This window comes from Parasteatoda tepidariorum, chromosome 4 (genome assembly GCF_982258835.1).
Source record: "Parasteatoda tepidariorum strain Cologne lab strain chromosome 4, Ptep-v5.0, whole genome shotgun sequence".
Taxonomy (NCBI): domain Eukaryota; kingdom Metazoa; phylum Arthropoda; class Arachnida; order Araneae; family Theridiidae; genus Parasteatoda; species Parasteatoda tepidariorum.
The window spans coordinates 74,706,803-74,726,343 of record NC_141758.1 but is presented as its reverse complement, the minus strand read 5'-3'; the positions used below and the strand labels follow the sequence as shown (position 1 = coordinate 74,726,343).

At 29.3% G+C, this 19,541-nt stretch overlaps 1 protein-coding gene across 3 annotated transcripts in view; it reads left to right on the top strand.

Moving 5' to 3' along the window:
* Positions 1 to 19,541, top strand: part of LOC107440520 (sarcoplasmic calcium-binding protein 1) — a 123,632-nt gene that overhangs the window by 92,236 nt on the left and 11,855 nt on the right. For all 3 annotated transcript variants that reach the window (XM_087161371.1, XM_087161372.1, XM_016053474.4), the window contains exons 3-4: positions 2,030 to 2,082; positions 17,846 to 17,959. In XM_087161371.1, the coding sequence (XP_087017497.1) occupies positions 2,030 to 2,082; positions 17,846 to 17,959 (167 nt within the window). The remainder of the gene's footprint in view (positions 1 to 2,029; positions 2,083 to 17,845; positions 17,960 to 19,541) is intronic.

Genomic DNA, 19,541 nt, shown 5'->3' with positions numbered 1-19,541 from the left:
TAATAGTTAGAAACTTAGTTATAATATTTACCAAATATACTCTTATCTAGGTACAAGGTATGTTTTGAGTAAATTTTGTGCCAATTACAGCAACACCAATACTGTACATATTTGTGACACATTTTCGACGATTTCTTGAAAATACAAGTGCAGAAGAAAAGCGCTTAATTGTGATAAATTTCAAATATCGTGAGATGCCTCGAATACATTATTATTACAGATGATACTGAATACTTTTTATCTTTATTTTGATAAGATGAACTACTAAATGCGTGCTTTGCTTAATACCTTTAAGCCACCGAGAAAAGCAACAAAATATAACAAATAAAGAAGCATTAGAATTATTTTAGCTTTATTATTTGTCTTACTGTTTGGAGCACGATCTTGTAATGTCTTTCAGTGCTGATTTATTAATACTTACTTTTTTCACCCTGTACTGATAATGGGTATTTAGCTAGTATATAATAGAAATTTTTTAAAAAAAGCAATACTTTTTAACCTGATCACCTGTTCATCCAGAGCACTAAAGTGAATCAAATTGTCCTAGGAGTGCTGTTAAATGCTCTTTAAAGCCCATTAAAAGTTAATTGTGAAAAATAAATAGTTATTCAGAAAATTTTGTATGCTATTGTGTTACATATTAGAATTTCACTGTATTAGTGAAACAGTATTAGCAGCAAACCTATGCTCCTTTTTAAGTTGAGCGCTTAGGATAATTATTAATGGGTTTTGTTACAATGATAAGTAAATATAATAATTTGAATTTTGAGGTTATAATTAATATATAAGGTTTTATAATTGCATATGTTTTCGTATATTTTAAGAAATTATAAATAGTTAATAAATAGCATGCATCACTAATTGGTAATGCACTAAGAAATAGGGGAATAACATGAGGTGTGTTGCATGTAAGAAAAACACACACACAAAAAAAAAAAGAATTTTAAGTTGAATACTTGTCGGAGTTACGGCAATTAAACGATGGTGGTCAACTCACACATGTTTCATTATACAAACATTATAGTACAACGTCGAATGGGGAATTAATATTAATAAAGAAAACTGAGTACATTTGTTGCGTTTTCCTTCCTTTTTCTATTTTTTTCTTGATCATCTTTCACTTAAAATTTAAAATCCACATCTGATATGAAATAAACACTCTATTTTGAAAAGTTTTGAGGGCTCATGGTTTTCCCGCCTTACATTTCGACACTTACAGAAAATTTGATTTGGCTTCAATATAAACAGCCTTATCCAAACAGCCAGCGCTGTACTCAAAACTTAATACGCTGTAAAAGATGACTATTTCGGAATTTACTTTTTTCAGCATTGGAGTGTTATTTTTCATACATGAGTATATTATTTCTGGAGTGTTTTTGCCGTCTTCTGAACTTTAAAAGTTATCGTGAGATAGTCACTATCATAGCTTTTGCAGAAATAACTTAGGGAAGTATGTACTGCTCAAAACAGCAAAAGAACGCCATAATTTTTTTTTTCTAGTAGTTTTATTTTTACGTACTATGCTGCAATCTTATTTTAACTTAAAACTGGCGTTGAGCAGCCAACCCAATTTTGAGTTTACTAGTACCGATCTTCAACTCCATAGCCTTGTAATTTTAAACCCAATCCAGAAGACGACGATCAAGGATAGAACAGAAATTAGCTCTCGTGGAGGACTTTCTTTGGTGGAACTAACCCGCATTTGAATTAAAAGGTAACGCATTTGCGTTACATGAAAATTAAACTAAATTCTAAATAAATTTACCATTTTTTAAATAAATGTGTATCTTTTTCAATTTACAGTAAAAGTGCTAAATATTAAATCATATTAATTGTAATTATATTTTTGAAACTTTAAATGTACTATGAGTATAAGTTATTTCAGCCAATATAGTTATTGCTCTTTTGGCATATAATTTTTAATACCATTATTTATCTTAATAGTTTTTAAACTGCTTAAAATACTTTTTTATTAATGGTGAAAGTTTTTACAACTATTATAATTTTAATATTGCATTTCATTATTTAGATACTGACAACAATGGATACCTTGACGTAAATGATTTTGAATGTCTGGCCTTGGTAAGAATCATTAATTATATTTCCTATTCACAGTATTATTTTCTTTTTATAATGGAATAAAAAATTAATTAAAACTCCATTTTTCACAACGTGAACTCATAAATTCTCCCTTTATGAATTATATCGTAATTCATCAAGTTATCATAAATGTTAAAGAAAAAGATTTTTGCTTTTTATGTATACTTGATGAAGCATATATCCCATATATCCCATTGTTAACAATGCCTCATTCTTTAGTTTTTATAATATTCAAGGCTAATATATTTTATGAATAGTTTTAAAGAAATGATTCTTGCTAAACAAACAAAAAGATTATTTTATTAATCTAATCAAATATAACGCCTAGTGAAGAAATAATCGGCAAAATAATTTACTTACAACAACTAATAGGTATTATGTCATTGACTCACCTGATAAAGTTGTCGATAATTAACTGAATATATTTCATTTCAATTGGATATCCGCAAATAACGTCATCGGTAAATCATGGCATTTGTCGATTGAGAAGCAAATCTGGTTCGATACACACGCCCATGATGTCGCTTACAGGTATTCAATAAAATCTAATTTAAATCCTATGGTTAAGCATAATCACTTCAATTCTTCTTGAGTTGCAAGTTTTTTTTTAATATTTCATTAAAAATATTATATTTTGTTGAAGACAGTTTTTACGAAAGTAATTATTTTTACAAAAAAAGTTTATAAAATTTCATAACTCTGTCTTTAATATTTTTAGTTTTTATTATATTTCTATATTTATTTGTTTATTTTTGTATTTTTTTAAAAATTTACAATTGGGTACTTTTACTTCAAGAAGAAGAAGGAGATCACGTATACCCACAAATGTAAATTATGACGTTTATAAGCAAGATAACGTGTTAAGGTTGAGCTAAGTTTCACATAAGTTGGAATACTAATTTACGTTATGTTAATTATATACAGCGTCTTATCACACATCAAATTTGTAGAAATATAATTATTTACCGCCTACATCTGTTACCTAACTTAGATTTATTACTTGCTTATGACATTTATTTTAACCATGATATATTCTTGCTTTGTATATCTGGTAACTTCGATGTATGAAATTTAGTCTATGTTCTACATAGCATCGTGACTGTCTTTATGTAAAGTAAGAAAAATATAGTGTAAGAATTTAAATCCTTGTGAAAGAATCATTGTGTAAGAATATAGAATGTGTCGCTTAAGAGAATTGATACTTGATGGACTTGGCTTATTCGAAATAGAATTCAAAGAACAGTTGCTAATATAAACAAATACTACGTTTTAACAACCAATCAGGATCAAGATACGAACACTACGTCACTTGCAGTTAATCCATTGTAGACTTGGTTTCCATTTTCTTAGAATTTTTATAAGCTAATGTAAATAAACCTGTTTCAATGTCCCATGAAGCAAAACTGTTTTGGATAGCGATTGTTAGAAATGATAGTTCAAGCTTAATTAGGTAATCAAATTATTTTTATATCTTTCTCTACTGCAATTTAATAGATTTCGTCAGTGTTTTAGTTTTTTCTTCGCTTAAACATTAATTGGCGAAAACTAATGTGTATTCATTTTTGACAAAGTTACTAGAAATATTTAACAAAGTCAATAGTAACATGGCAATTAAAAGTGTAATTCACAAAAGTATAATTCATAATTGTATACAAATATTGGATACAAAACTGCATACGAAAGTAAAATTCACAATTGTATACAAAAGTATAATTCACAATTTTCTTGGAAAATGTGATCTTTAACTTGGAGTTCTTTAGATGCTTTAATTTGTTTATATAAAAAAAAAAAAAAACATTGTGAATTAGACAGTCAGTTTGTTATAAAAAATGTAATTTATTATAATCTTCATAAGCCGACCGGCCTGTGTAGGGGGCAGGGAACAGTCCTTGCATCTGAAAGGTTCTGGGTTCGAATCCCGGGCAAGGCATGGAAGTTCTTTCCTTCGCTGTACTATCTGTCCTCACTGTGGAAGCGACGTTGGCCCACCTAATATGCTGCCCTTGAAAGAGAGGCCAACAAAAGCGCCCGTATATGCCTGAATTGACTGATGTTAACACAGGTGGGCATTGGAGAAAAAAATGGAAAGAAATAAAAATAATCTTCATAATAGTAAACTTGTTACTTTATTTCCACTTTGAAAAATATTGCACACTGACAAAATTTTAAAGAATTTTATCAATGCGTTAGAGAAAAATGGCAAAAAAAATTTTTTTTGAAGATGTGATCTTTAAATTGGAGTTCTTCAGATGTTTCACTTTTGCTGATTTCAAAAATAAAAAATTATTGCGAATTGCGCAGATAGTTTGTTGCTCAAAGAGTATTTTATCTAATATATAATAATATTTTTCTCACTTTGTTTCAAATTTGAAAAAAGGTGAATAAACAGTGATAAATCTTTTCGAACTTTGCATTGGAAGAAAAGGGAAAGCAAACATAAATAACGCCTCGAAACACCATTTTTGCGTGTCCAAGCAGCAGCAAAAAATTTGCAATACAAAACCAAAATCTTATTCTTGCTCTTAAAAACTGGACGCCAAGCGATTGAAAGAAACTACATTCCACATACATTTCGAACTTTTCTTTCAACTTTTGTGAACAGGAAATAAACAAAAAAGAGTATAGCATTCCTTCAGCGTTTTCTTTCATGCTTTCCATGCCATCGGATACGTGGAAGATTTTAAAATATTGTTTTTTTGTTATTTCCGGGGCATTCTTTTTTAAAGCAGGATAAGAAGCATTCCTCTTGAAAAGTTAAAGAAGACTTTTATTCGCTAAACCCCCTCAAGTATTTCTCGAAATCACGAAGACAACAAGCAAATAGATCAGATAAAAAGTCACAATTCAACATTAGAATCTGTATATAGCTTCTGAAGCTAGTACTAGAAATAGCTATGGCAAATTTAGCGAATATATTCGAACAAATTCAAAGAAATGTTTATTTGTCATTGCCGATTTTTTTTGTGCCTGTCTTTAGCTTTTTTTCTCCTCTGTTTGACCACTTTGAATTTTGAAAAAAAAAGTCACTTTTCTTTTCCATTGCTCTAAAGATGCTTCAATATATCTAAATAATATTCTTTAAGGCTACTGCCAGGGTACGATGAAATTTTTTTTAAAAATTAATTTTTTTTTTAAACATATGTGTTATTGGTTCATGTGTGACATAAAATGATATAAACAAGAAGAAATATTTTTGAATATCGCATAGTTTTTAAAATATTTGAAAAATTAAGCCTAAAATGAGCGAAATTTAGAGCTTACGCCAGACACCATACACTTAATTTAAATGAATAAAATACAATTTCTTTTTCTGTACAGATTATTTTGACCCTTATCTGTGTTCTGAACTAAAGTTTTATGAAAGTTTTAAAAATTACCCAAATTAAGTGCTAAAATCTAGAAAAACAGCAATTTTTTCATTTTTTTCAATAGTTTTTTATGTTTATATACCTGTAACATGACCAAATATTTAAATTGGAACTTAGTTTTAGTTCAAAACACAGTATATATAGTTTATAAGATTGTTACCAAATTTCATACGAAAATTTCCATTAGTTTTGGAGTATGAGTGTCTGGCGTGAATCAAAATATTGAAAAATACAGTTTTTCAGAAAACGCTTTTAAAGATTTACTTAAACAAAAATAGTTACATAGACTTATTCAACAAGCTTTAATTTAATAATATCTGTAGTTCAGCCCTTTATGTAGCTCTTGCTTTTTACAGTTTGAATTTTAATCCGTTATCTTTTTTTTTATGACCAATTTTCTATTGAGCGACAAACAGTAACTCGAGCCCGCGATTTTCTTTTTTTCAAAATATTAGTTATGTGTGCAACAATTCACAGCAAATTACCTCCAAACTCCTTCTAAAACAGTTTTAGGTTGTTAGAATCAATTGGCAAACAATACCTAAGTCATTTTAGAATGTAGTATAGTTAAATATTTATATTTTTTCATAAAACAGTCAAAAATGACGCGTTAATTTTCGCTGTATTTTGTATACACAACTACATGAGTAAAAATATTAACTTCATACAACACACTAATATTATTTTTAACTTTATTTCAAATAAAAACTGCATTATTTTAAAATAAACATTATAAGATATGCCTTTCTTATGAAAACACAAAATTTTACAGTCCATAATTTTGAAAAAAGATTTACTATGTTAGCATATTTGTTTACTATAACTAAACAGTGAAATAAAAGTACTTAAATAACAATAAAAAGTACTTAAATAACAACTAAAACTACCGTCAATTTAATATTAAAGCTTTTTTTAATAAGATCGTGGCAAATTTGAACGCTGAATAAATCATAGCAAACAGAAAATATAAATATCAAAATTGATACCATTCAATTTCGCTTCCTTTAAAAAGTTTATACATAATTTGTTGCCAGATGCGTTTAATTAATATTATATAAAAAATTAACAAATATTAATATTTTTAATAGCGTTACAAGCAAAAAAAATTTCTTTTTGGTTCAAAACTACATTGTTTACCGTCGTGGAGGCATACTCAGGTCTCACTAAACGTTTGCCACTAACAAATAATCATAGACTATTTTCAACGTCCCGCTACAGCACTTTATTTATACGCTTTCAGCATCAATATCAGCATCATCACGCTTTCAGCATTTCTCATAATTTTGACGTTTTCAGTGCACTTCCGGTGTTTCGGAATCTCACTTCCAGTTTCAAAATCAGCTATAACTTTGCTTCTAATTATCGAAATTTTAAAAACAAAGCATTTTTAGAATCCTAAGAGTTCATTCTTTTCAAAAATGCAAAAAACAGAAATTCGAATTATTTGATGAAATCGGTCATTTTAAGGCAGGCAGATACCTTAAGTTTCATGAGTAGGAAAAGTGACTTAAATTTGAAGTCAGTTTTGAATGTTTACTTATTCGTAAGTACTTGTTCTTGCACCATACTTGAATGAAATCGCCTAACCCCCTTAAAGTACTTTAATGAAACTCGTTGAATTTTAAATATACGCAATTATGAAAAATTTAGGGCCAAATTGTGGTAAAAAATATACGGTGTAAAAGTACCGGCACCTTGAGTGCCGGAACTTTTTACCTCAAAATTCATTTGTACCGGAACATGTTACAAAACAAAAAAATCTTACATAGCCTAATTTTTACAGTAATAATTACTGTAAAACCACTGAATCACACCAATTAAATAAAAATTACTGAAAAAATTATGGTATAATATTTTACAGTAAAAATGGATTTTACAGATGATGCACCCAAAGTACTGATACTTCATACCGGAATTTGATCCAGACTTTTTTACAGCGTAGATGTTTTCAAAAAAATTGCTTATATTTAGATCATAAGCCAATAATTTGGTCCACCCTTTAAAAAAAGGGAAATATTGCTATAAAATAAACCTGAGTCGAGATAGAAATTAACAGGAAGCAAAAAAAATGCATTACCCTAAATAACTTTCGATCTAATAATTGGAATCAGACACAAAAACTCTCTTTTTCGGAATTTGCACACCATACGCTTTTGAAAAATTTGGATATTCACCTTTAAAATATGGAGGATTGTCACCTGCTAGAAATTAGAACCAGGAGAGTAAACCTGAGCAACTTATCCCCTCATCGTCACTTCTTAACCATCGTAATAACGATATTTGAAAATATATTTTCACGATAGATAAGTATTACATGTCTCATGTTAAATATCAACCAAAAGAAAATATCAGCAACAATTATATCACTTTAATTATCGAATACGATTACAATGGAATCATTACAGTCATTAATACATGCTAATCGAGACAATTTCATAGTAACTACAGACAAAGATAACTGAGGAATAAAGCAATAACACAGTAGTTATCTATCTCAAGCTTCAAATTTTGACTTTTCGGAGATTCTTCATTTTGTTTTGATAGATATTGACTGTTTTTTAATATTATCTTAAAAAAATGAAAGAAATTACAGGAATAACTCTTTACGTTATCAATATGATTAAATGAAACCAACTTTTAAAATAACAAATAGTATATTTATTAAAACTTAGAAGGATTACGATACCAAAGGATGCACAATTCCCAACAGGATAAAATGGAGAGAATGGTATGAACAAAGATGATTAAACTTAACAAATTACGCTTACTTGAGGTGAAAGAAAAACAGCTAAAAGAGTAAAAACTTAAAAATTGGTAATAAAAAAAATAAGTTTGTTTTTTAAAATATTTTATAAATATGGCGCAGAATTAAGATCATTTACAATTAATTTTTCTTCATGATATAAAAAGTCTCCCAGAATTCCAGATCGATGCAAGACACGCATATATGAATAACATGGTTGAAAAACAAAGACTGACAAAACTAATTGTGTTTAGGTTCGGCTCTTGTGAGAGAAAAAACATTTTTAAAAAAAGTAAAACGGATAAAATCGACAGTCAATAAATCAAAGAAAATAAGATTTGATAAATACGGCACAGCAGTTCACCAATATTTTTCTTCATAACATAAAAAGTCTCCCAGAAATCCAGGTCAATGCCAGACGTGCGCACAGACAAATAATACAGAAAAACCAAAACTTACAAAATTAATTTTGTTCTAAGTTTGGAAACACAATTTTGTTGTTGAGAGTAAGGATTACTTTGAATTTGTGCTTTATTAGAATTTTTGAAACTTGGTGAAAAAAACTAACCGAACAGAAATAACTAAACCAGATTTATGATACTAATCATTCAAATTATAAATACGTTTAAACAGCATATTATCAATCGTATCGATAATCCTGTAATTTATTTCACATTTTAGGCGAAAAGTATATATTGAGTGCTCTAGAAACCAAAATGTTTGAGCTGCTATGTTTCTTATCACTCTCCCAATCAGATTTCTGGGAGACTTTTCAAATCATCAGAAACAAACATTCAATAGTAAATTATCTCAATGTTGAGATCATGCTATTATATTTTATAACCGTCGTTGAACAGTCGACCCAATTTTATGGGTTTACGACTACTAATGTTCAACTCCGTAGACTTGTAATTTTGAACCCAATCCAGAAGACAAGGGAACTCCTGGATCAAGTATTGGGAGAAATTTGCCTTCGTGGAGGGCTTTTTGATGGAGCGAACCCGCATTTGCGTTACATGGAGAGGGAGATTGTGAGAACCTCCCACAGTTAGCCTGACGGCAAGGGGACTTTAACCCATGATCCGTCTACCACTGAGGATATTTCACGTCAGCACTGTGGACGGTGCAAGCCAGATACAGAATTCACATCGACTGGGATTCGAACCCGGTTCAGCACATTGGAAGGCGAAAGCTCTATCCCCTGAGCCATCGCGGCTCAGATCATATTATTTAGGATTATCTTATTTTTTACTTTGTAACACTAATTTTTAACTTTTCACTCTTTAACTTATGTATCTTTTTACTAGTTGGTGTTACCAGTCGATTTCTATAACCTATATTTTTACTGTTCTTGCCTCTCTTTTATCACTATATTCAACCATTTATTTTATCTTGGGGAAGAATTATCTCTTATTACCATTGATCTAACGAAAGTCCTTCGTAGTTTTCTTCTTAGAAAAATAATACTAAATTTGTTTTATTTGAAAGGATTTATTATGCAATGTTCATTCAGGCACATTGTTTTCTGTGTTGTTTAAAATGCATTAACATGGGAATGCATTTCTCCAAAGCCAGTTCATAGATTGGCTGTTCATCATTAAAGGTGATGAAATTAAACATCATCACAATTGATAAATGATTTGTATTCGAGTCATTTTCAGAGCATATTATTAAAAAATTCAAAGGATATTTTTCATCACTATTAAGCGTAACAGGAAACAGTTCTATTTTTTTAATATATTCTTTAACATAAGTTAATATTCAGTATGAGTCATGATATTTGCATATCTACAACCCAATGAAGACGAAGTTCTTAAGTTCTTTAATTTCTCTTTTTCAATTGTAACCACAATGCAATTATTCAAATTGAGATTAATTGCGAGTGTTTCGTTTCCCTATCGGAAACTTTTGCCAAAAAAAAAAGTTAGCTGATTGCTGTTAGGAGATAAAAAATGAACTCTCGGTTAATTTGTAACAAAAGAGAATACTTTTACCTTTTAAATTCAGTTATTCAAACTGTAAAAATGCGTTACTTGAGAGAGCTAACGAGTAAAAAAAATCGTGATGCGAAAATTACTATATTTTGCGAATCACTGGAAAAGTTTCAAAAATCAAACTGTAGAACAAAGGCTGCTTTTAAAGATCAAATGGAAATTAGATTTTTTTCCGAAGGACGGGAAAGATTAAACATTTTTTTTATCCATACAGAAAAGATATTTAGAACCAAGCATTTAAAAATGATCTAATAGTTTTGTAGATAGAGTTCTGAAACTGAACCAATCAATAGTCACTCTTTCTTTTAAAGAACAAAATAATGCTTTAAACTGTTAATTAGAATCATATTTTGAAAAAGTTAGCGTGTAAAATTAAGAATACAAGTAAATATAGCAATGATCTTAAAATAAAAAATAATAATTTTTAAGAATTAATAAAATGTAAAATTGGACCTCGGTTATTCGAAACCCTTTCATCCAAAAACATGTGTCCGATTACGTATATTCCGATTTTTTTTAATATTTAAACGTGTCTTTAAGAAAAAATAAATATCTATGTGGCCTTGGAGAAAAAATTAAAATAAACGATTTTGGCATGACTACAAAAGACTGATTATTTTATAAGAATAACAATTAAAGGTTTTGTTAGTAGGTGATGATATTGACTGCCTTGTCCGAAATTTGTAATTTTCGTCTTTACATTTATCTCTGCATTATTACTAGTGTAGCTTAGCTTGGCCACCAGCTTGGATTCCACTTCTGATTAAAGGAAACGGGCTTTTTTTAAAGAAGATTTCTGCTCAAAAAAATGTGTTGTATTACCTGAGTAAGAAAATTGCATTATTATAGAACGAATGTAATCGGAGAAATGCCAACAAATTATGCAATGACTGATAAATGAAGAAAAAAAGGAAAATACAATGAAATCAGCTACTGATTCAGACTAACATGCTGTTTTGTTTAAAGCATAGTATCTTTACATTTATTAAGAAAATGTATATTTATTAACTAGTTGAATTAAATTTAAATACTATATACTTACATTGCAAGAAATTTCGATTTCCAGAGTTTAATGAAGAAAAAATTGATAACTCAATGAAATCAGCTAATGATTCAATCTAACGTGCTGTTTTGCTTGAATGATATTTATGAAAGGTAATGGTTAAAGCATAATATCTTTACATTTATTAAATATATATATATATATATATATATATATATATATATATATATATATATATATATATATATATATATATATATATATATATATATATATTAAATAGTTGTTGGATAAAATTTAAATACTATATACTCACATTGCAAGACATTTCGATTTCCAGAGTTTATCAATGAAATATGGTGAAAAACTATTTACCTCTAATAATTTGATTATTTCGATTATTGAAATAATTCAGATCCCAAAATCTTCTAATAATCGAAATTCTGCTGGAGATTAATTTTAAGGAATAACTTGGGAACAATTCAGTAACCTCAAAATATAGTTCATAATAACTTAAAATATATCCAGCCCCTAAATAATAATAATAATATATCCAGCCCTTAAAATTTTAAAAAAATATTTAAGCTTGAAAACAAAATTTTATGTAACATCTAATGTCCTTTTCTTGGGTAGATTAAATTCAAAATTTTAAAAAAAATACCAAGCATAGCTTAGAATAAGAACGAGAGACTTCAAAAAAAATTGTACAGTAATTTATAGCTAAAAATAAGCTTTCATTATTACTTAAATTCAGCCGATGAAATCATAAAAAATGATTATGCTTGATATCAGAATTTTATGTAACAGGTTAATTATATTCACTTTTTTAAGAAAGTATCCCTGCATCTCTATATATTAAAATACAACAAATTTGAATATTATTACTCACATTAAATTTTTTTTTAAGTAAAGAAACACCAATGAAATTGCCATATATATAAAATATTTTTAAAGAAAATACAAATATTTTACTTCCTCTTTGCAACACAACTTCAGGTTAAAGACAATCTCTTTTGTTCATAAATGCAAATAAATAAAAGTTTTTGAATCAAACATTTTCAATTATTACTCGAAATTTTGTTTTACGTCTCATATCTCTTCTTTTTTTACACATTTAAATATAATAGCTTTAATCTTATGTTTCGAAAAGACATTGAAAACGCATTTACTCATTTCATTTTATTTTTCCGTTTGGAAATATATCTGAAATGTAAATATACAACAAAAAATATTTTACGACAATGCTTTCAAAGTGATTTATATATCAAATTATTATTTGAATTGAATTTTTCCTTTTTTTTTCCTTCACATCGATGGATTTTGCCGTTTAAAATAACGTCAGTAGCATAGTTACGATAATAAAAGAAGACAAAAATATACAAATATTTTGTAAGAAGTATATCAATTACCGTATACCAACAACCATTCCCAACTAATACAATAAATCGATCACTGCTTTTACAAAAGCTTTCGTTATTAGAGAATAATTTTAATGTTTTTTTTTTGCGTGTTTAAAATAATGGGTCAGAATATTTTTTTTTTCCAAAAAACAAGCTCTTCCTCATTAATACTGACACTCATTTGTCTCATTACAAAAGATAAAGTTTTAGCTGTCCATTGTTGAAGCACTTTCTCAAAAAGTTAGTTCTTATTAAGTAATTGCTTAATTTCAATCGTCCTTCGCTTGCATCATACTTTAGATTAAACTATTTTTTTGTGAATAATATTTTGCAAAATATTTTGACATATTTTCTACACTTTAAATTGGAAGAATTTAGTGAAATTTTTTGTTTCCATCATTTTAAATTTATATATTTGACAGCTTTATTTTTCAAATATGAATATTAAATTAAAATCAGGATTTCAAAAAAAAATGCAGATACCGAACATTATATTAAGTGGTTATCGGTGGTGACCAGCATACAATGTTTTAATCGCCATTACTTACATTTAGTCGCCTGTGGCTGATGGCGACTGTTCATTTTGTTCTTTATTTGAACCGATGGTCTGCACCAATTGATTAACAGTTTTGAGGTTAAAGCCTCGAACCATTCAGATTGTCTCTTAGCGCATGAAAATTCAATCACTAGATTTAAGGTTATTAAGGATTTTTTTCTCTGTTCACTCTACAGTAATTGTTATATTTTAATTATTTTTAAGGTTTAATTATTTACAAAAGCAATTGATTATTTGAAAGATCCGACATAAAATGTCAAATTAAAAATTTATGTTAAATAAAAACTATATATTTTAAACGCGTCACCGCTGTGCATTATTCATGATGTTATTAAAAGTAAGCTATTCCAGCAATATCCCGTCTTAGGTCACGTAAGTTAAGGCTCTATAATTTCACGATTGCGTGATTATGACTGTCAAACTGCATGATCAGCCTGGTCAGCATTGAGAACATGGGGTATTAACACTAGGAATAACCTCCTTCTTAACTCTATGAGTAATAGTAAAGCAAAGCTTTCTTTCATCAGTCCTGAGGAAGCCAGAGACGGAGAAGTTTGGGCCAGAAATTTCATAACCAAATGACATAATTGTGACACTGCGGTCAGCAATGCGCACAAGTCACCTTTACTTCCTAGACCAGCTGGTACCAAACGATTTGATGCTGGCTGGATTTCAAGTCGCCACTGGCGATCCAACCAATGTCTTTCACCGTGACAGTTCCGTGCGTTAAGGTTGTTTTTTGAAGTCTCCGTCGTCATAGGAAATGATTCTTTTTGTGAAAAATATGCTATTTTTATTACTGTTGTGAGTTTACAACAGTTACTCATGGCTGTTGAGTCAAAATTAGTTTATCTAAAGCAGGCGCTGTATATGCTTATTTTGAAAATGGTGCAAAACGCCGATATGGAGAAAAGCCAGAGTTTTGCGAAAATGAAAAGCGTTTGTGATTTAATTTTTTAACATTTAAAAACTTACTCCAATGCTGCATTATTTGGGCTCTTAAAAATTTTCAAAAATTCAGAATAACCCAGTGTTTTTTCATAATTTCCATTTAAGTAGAAAAATATCGCTAAATTGGATATTTTAAAAAATGTTTAATAACTTTTAAAATATTTGAGTTGTTTGTCTGCTTCAAAGGCCAGAAAATTCTTCATGGCAAAATTATAGATATAATTTAAAATAATCGCATTGCTTCAAGTTTGAGCGCTTAAACTTAGGCTTCTTTATTTCCATGTGGCCAAAGCTTCGAAAAACAACATTAACCACTGGGCCATCATTGCTCAATCCTATTATAAAGTTACATATTAAACACGTTCTGAAAACAATAAAGAATTTAGTTTAATTTTTTTTAAAAATTCATTTTTTTAAAACCAATTGTCCCATAATAGGATTCGCACAACTCTCGCATGAGCACAAACAGTATGTGTGACAAGACGTGTTCAAAAGCCTTCAAGCTTTGCTAACATTATTGAAATCTGAATCTCTTTCTAAATTCATTTAACTTGTAGTGAATTGAAAATTGCTTTAAATACTCTATTTTATTAAATAAAATTTGAAGGTCGCGAGAATTCCCCAAAGAATTTATCTCTTCCTAAATATCTAATAATCATACAAAATTTAATCAACCTTCACAAGTGTTCTAAACTAGCTTTGATGGTAATGCATGAAAATGGTTTTAAATTGTTTAATCATTCGGAATGATCGAAGTAACATATTATATCAATTTCAAAGCGACAGTCAAAAATATCATCTAAAGACAAAATGGCATTTAAAACGTTTATCTCCAATATCGCCCCGTATCGATAATTGATTCTTCGTGGAATGCTCCTTATTATTTGATTAAAGAGATTCAAAGAATTTTGTGTCAGCCAATAATTTAAGATATCATCTATAGATAAACGGTAAACTGGTTGATAACAGCAGTCGATAATGAAATCTTTATAAATTCAATTTAAATCAAATTATAAATAACTTAAAATTGTTACTAAGTTGAAGTATAGAAAAACTATGCATTCATATTTTCTCTGAGAAATATGCTGAAACCCGCTTAAATTGCTTCGCAAAGACTTTCAAATTGAAAATTAGGAAACATCATTTCTAGAATCGTTTCTTCAAACGTTTGCGTCGTACTTTCTCCAATTTAAAATTTTATTTGTGAATTTACGTTCAATTGAAATATGTTTTGATAACTACAGTTTCAAAATTGTTTGCATGGATAAACTCTTTAGACATAAATTATTCGACAACTGTATGTTGTACAAAACTTGGAAGCTAATTTTAACCTATTACCGGAATATTTACGAGTGGCGTATATATTAGTCTGGTTGATAAAGCGTTGGACTCGCGTTTGTAAGAACGGGAGTTCATATCTAGCCGGACGAAGAATCCTCGCGTATTAAATGGTAGCTGGTGCATGCTAAATCTATAGAGGTCACAAAGTCCTTCTAGTTCCCGTAACAAATCAATAATTCTGGTAGTACCGAATTGGAGATTGATCGTTCTATGGTTCAGGTCGAATTTACGATCTGCGATTGGATAAGTGTATGAAACAGTCCTTCCTGTGAACCGGGTTCTGAGGTATGTGTGTGGCAAATCATATTCTTAGCCATAGATGGCACCACTGAAAAACAAGAAGCGTGCCCTCTGCCTTAAAAATATCCTTTATTAATTATTATATGCTCAGTCGATTCATTGCCTCAAACAATTTGGCATTAGATTGAATGACTAATGCTGTTTAGGAACAATATGAACAACAATACCAGCACACAGACCTGCACTTGATCCTTTTGTTTCTTATAAGTTAACAGCTGAGGACGGAATCTTTATTTGAAGGGAGGATTAGGATGCAGCTACATACATATAATTTAGAAAACAAATTAGAAAATAAAAATATATATATATTGAATTAGATATGAAAAAGGTACTAAAATAAAACTTAAAAATTACTTAATGATAATTTTATATACTACGTGATGATATGATATGAAAGATATGAAAACATAAAAATTGAGAGAGTGGGGTAAAACTGAACAGCGGAGTGAGACTGGGTACCCGGATTGTGCTGAAATTGCTCTGCTTCTCCAGCGAACAATGTCTGAATTGCACTTAGCTACCTATCATATTGGTGTATTAATGTTGATTTAATCACGGTGCCTGTGTATATAAGTTTGTTCTACTATTTCAACTCCTTAATGCTCTTTTGTTTCTAAACTATTTTTATTGATCCTTATAAAAATCATTTTAATGCCAGATTATTATACATTTGCTAAAAATTCATGCCCGAGCAAACAATAAGAATTTAGTGCTTAGTGCAAAATTGTACTCTTTATGTAGATATATAGAAATTCTCTTCAATTTTCCTCTAAAAAAATTTTTTTTTACAGCAGGAACTAAATTTTCATACTTCGTCTCGGAAGATGCCAGATGTGTTGCTAATTTAACATTACCCGATGGGCACCTGTGAACCTAAGTCACGGATGAGAGCGATATTACCCACGTTACACTGCCACAGATACGCGTTCATAGAGTGGGCCACATTCAATCATCTATAAGAAAACTATTTAATAAACACAATTATTTTTTGTTAGAAATTTTGGTTTGACCCTCAGCATTTCCGGGCACTGAGACAATTGCCGCCCCCCCCCCCCGAGTACATCTTTGACTTCATCACATATAAATTTACCATGTGTATCCGCACTATTAGAAATGATTCGGACAATAACAATTTATTTAATTGTTATTTGACCATATTCAAGCAAAGTCAAATAACCATAAATAAGTTGTTATTCAAACTGTTTACTGTAACTGCTAGAAAGACCGTTTATTAACTACTTTTATCTGATATCGTTACACAACCAGATTTTTATCGCACCAATTTTATCGTTCCTTGGCTGGGTACATATTATAGCCGAAATGGCTAAACTGTCAATATCATGTCCGACAGAACAGGGGTCTGAGTCCCAGAGTTGAGAAAATATTCCCTCCATTCTCTTCAACACATGAAGAGTTTCCATTGTTCCTGCACTCCCCAATTTATGACGCTGGACTATTAGAATACGATACATTAAATTACATTAAGAAAAATACAAATAATGCTTAAAAAATACATTAGCACTTTAAATGACAGTTCCATATGCAACACCAAGTTATGATAAAATGAAGTAGACGATTGACTTAATACTTTGATTAAAAAATGCTAAACGCTTGATCAAAATATCAATGAAAATTATTATATAATTAAACTAGTTATCATATGAATGCGTGTAAATTTCTTATTAGTCATTCTATAAATTACTTAGGCAATTTGTTAAATACTAGCCAATTTCATACTTTGCCAGTCAAACTTAGGCATTTTATAGATACCTGGATTTCGTACATTTACGGTATTATATATCTTAAGTTTTTTTTCTTTTAATTAGTAAATCAAAAAAGTTTACAAATCATAAAACATGCTCAATTGAAGTTATAGAATCTTAAACTTAATATGATTAGTATAAGAATGGTATTTAAATAAAACAATGATATCAACGTTTTTATAAGTTAGTTGTGTAAATACATTAGTAGTTTCAGTAAATGTTTATCAATAAAAACAAACGATACCATCAGACAATACCTTTAAAAAATATTTTTATTATTTCCCATATCATCAAAAAATGTATATTTTTATTTCTCTTTGTTTCAGAAATATACTATATATGAGGGAAAAGGAAAATACAATGTAGAACTTCATGATAAGAATAAGAAAGTAATGCACGATCTCTGGACAGAAATGTCAGAACTAGCTGATTATAACAGGGTTTGTATCTTTTTTAATCCTTTTCACTTTGTTCAAAGCTACTAATTGCTCATCTGCAAAAAAAATTTTTATTATTAAAAATTATTGTATCTTTTTTAATCCTTTTCACTTTGTTCAAAGCTACTAATTGCTCATCTGCAAAAATTATTTTTATTATTAAAAATTATTGTATCTTTTTTAATCCTTTTCACTTTGTTCAAAGCTACTAATTGCTCATGTGCAAAAATTATTCTTATTATTAAAAATTATTGTATCTTTTTTAATCCTTTTCACTTTGTTCAAAGCTACCAATTGCTCATGTGCAAAAATTATTTTTATTGTTAAAAATTATTGTATCTTTTTTAATCCTTTTCACTTTGTTCGAAGCTACTAATTGCTCATCTGCAAAAATTATTTTTATTATTAAAAATTATTGTTTTTTTTTAATCCTTTTCACTTTGTTCACAGCTACTAATTGCTCATGTGCAAAAATTATTTTTATTATTAAAAATTATTGCATCTTTTTTAATCCTTTTCACTTTGTTCAAAGCTACTAATTGCTCATCTGCAAAAATTATGCTTTTAAAAAAAGAAAAGAAAACCTAGAATAACAGGAAGAAAATAAAAAGTGCATGTATATAAGTGATTACTCAAATGAAAAGTGAACAAAATTCAGTTACGATAGTATTTTGCGTAATAGAAGAAGTTAATAGGGGTGTAATAAAAATTTTTTGTAATTGATTATCCAAGTCATGTGAGACCCTTTAAAGTGAATGCAAAGTCACGTTAAGACAGGCATTTAGGATTAATCAATTAGAATGATTTTTAGGGGCCGAAGTTAATTTACCGTTCCTATATTCAGCCAAAGAGCAACACAGCTATCAAGAGTTATGATTCTTTGATTATTACAAATCATTTCTTCAACAACAGCAAAAGATTCAAGGGAGATTGTGTATCGTTTGTCCTGGGATTTCGCACATCCGATATTCATTAACGCTGTTCCCGAAAACTTTAGCTTTATTTGTTTATAGCCTTCTGTCCTGATCAGTGATCGCTATACAGTGAAAAATGTCCACATTATACTCACGTTCTGAAACTGTAAACTTACTACTACTGTTCTGGCTGCATGCATCTCGGGATGGCTTTACATTTACGTTAAATGCTCTTATGTTAATTGGTTAATCAGTTATACGCAATTTGCTATGCACTCCTCTGACCCCCATTTTCAACATTGATTCTCGGTTCTGCTATCACAACTGTATTTCAAAAGCTATCAGTCGTGTCCACTTATTATTTGGGCAAATTTTTTAAACACTAATTGTGCAAGGTATTTCATAATAATCGTCCTTTATTAGCTCCTAGTCAAAAGTGAAGTCTAGACAATATACATATTTAGAATAGCAAATTAACATTTAAGCTAAGAAAAAACACTAAAACTAGATCACTTGAAATTCAAACGAGTTTTTAATAACTAACTTTTATTTCTTCTTCTTCCTCCGTCAATAAGGCAGTTATGAGTGTTTTTATTCCTATAATCCGCAATGGTGGTTTTTTAGTTTCAATATCGTTTTCGGTTTTTCCTGGCATAGATATTAATTTGCAT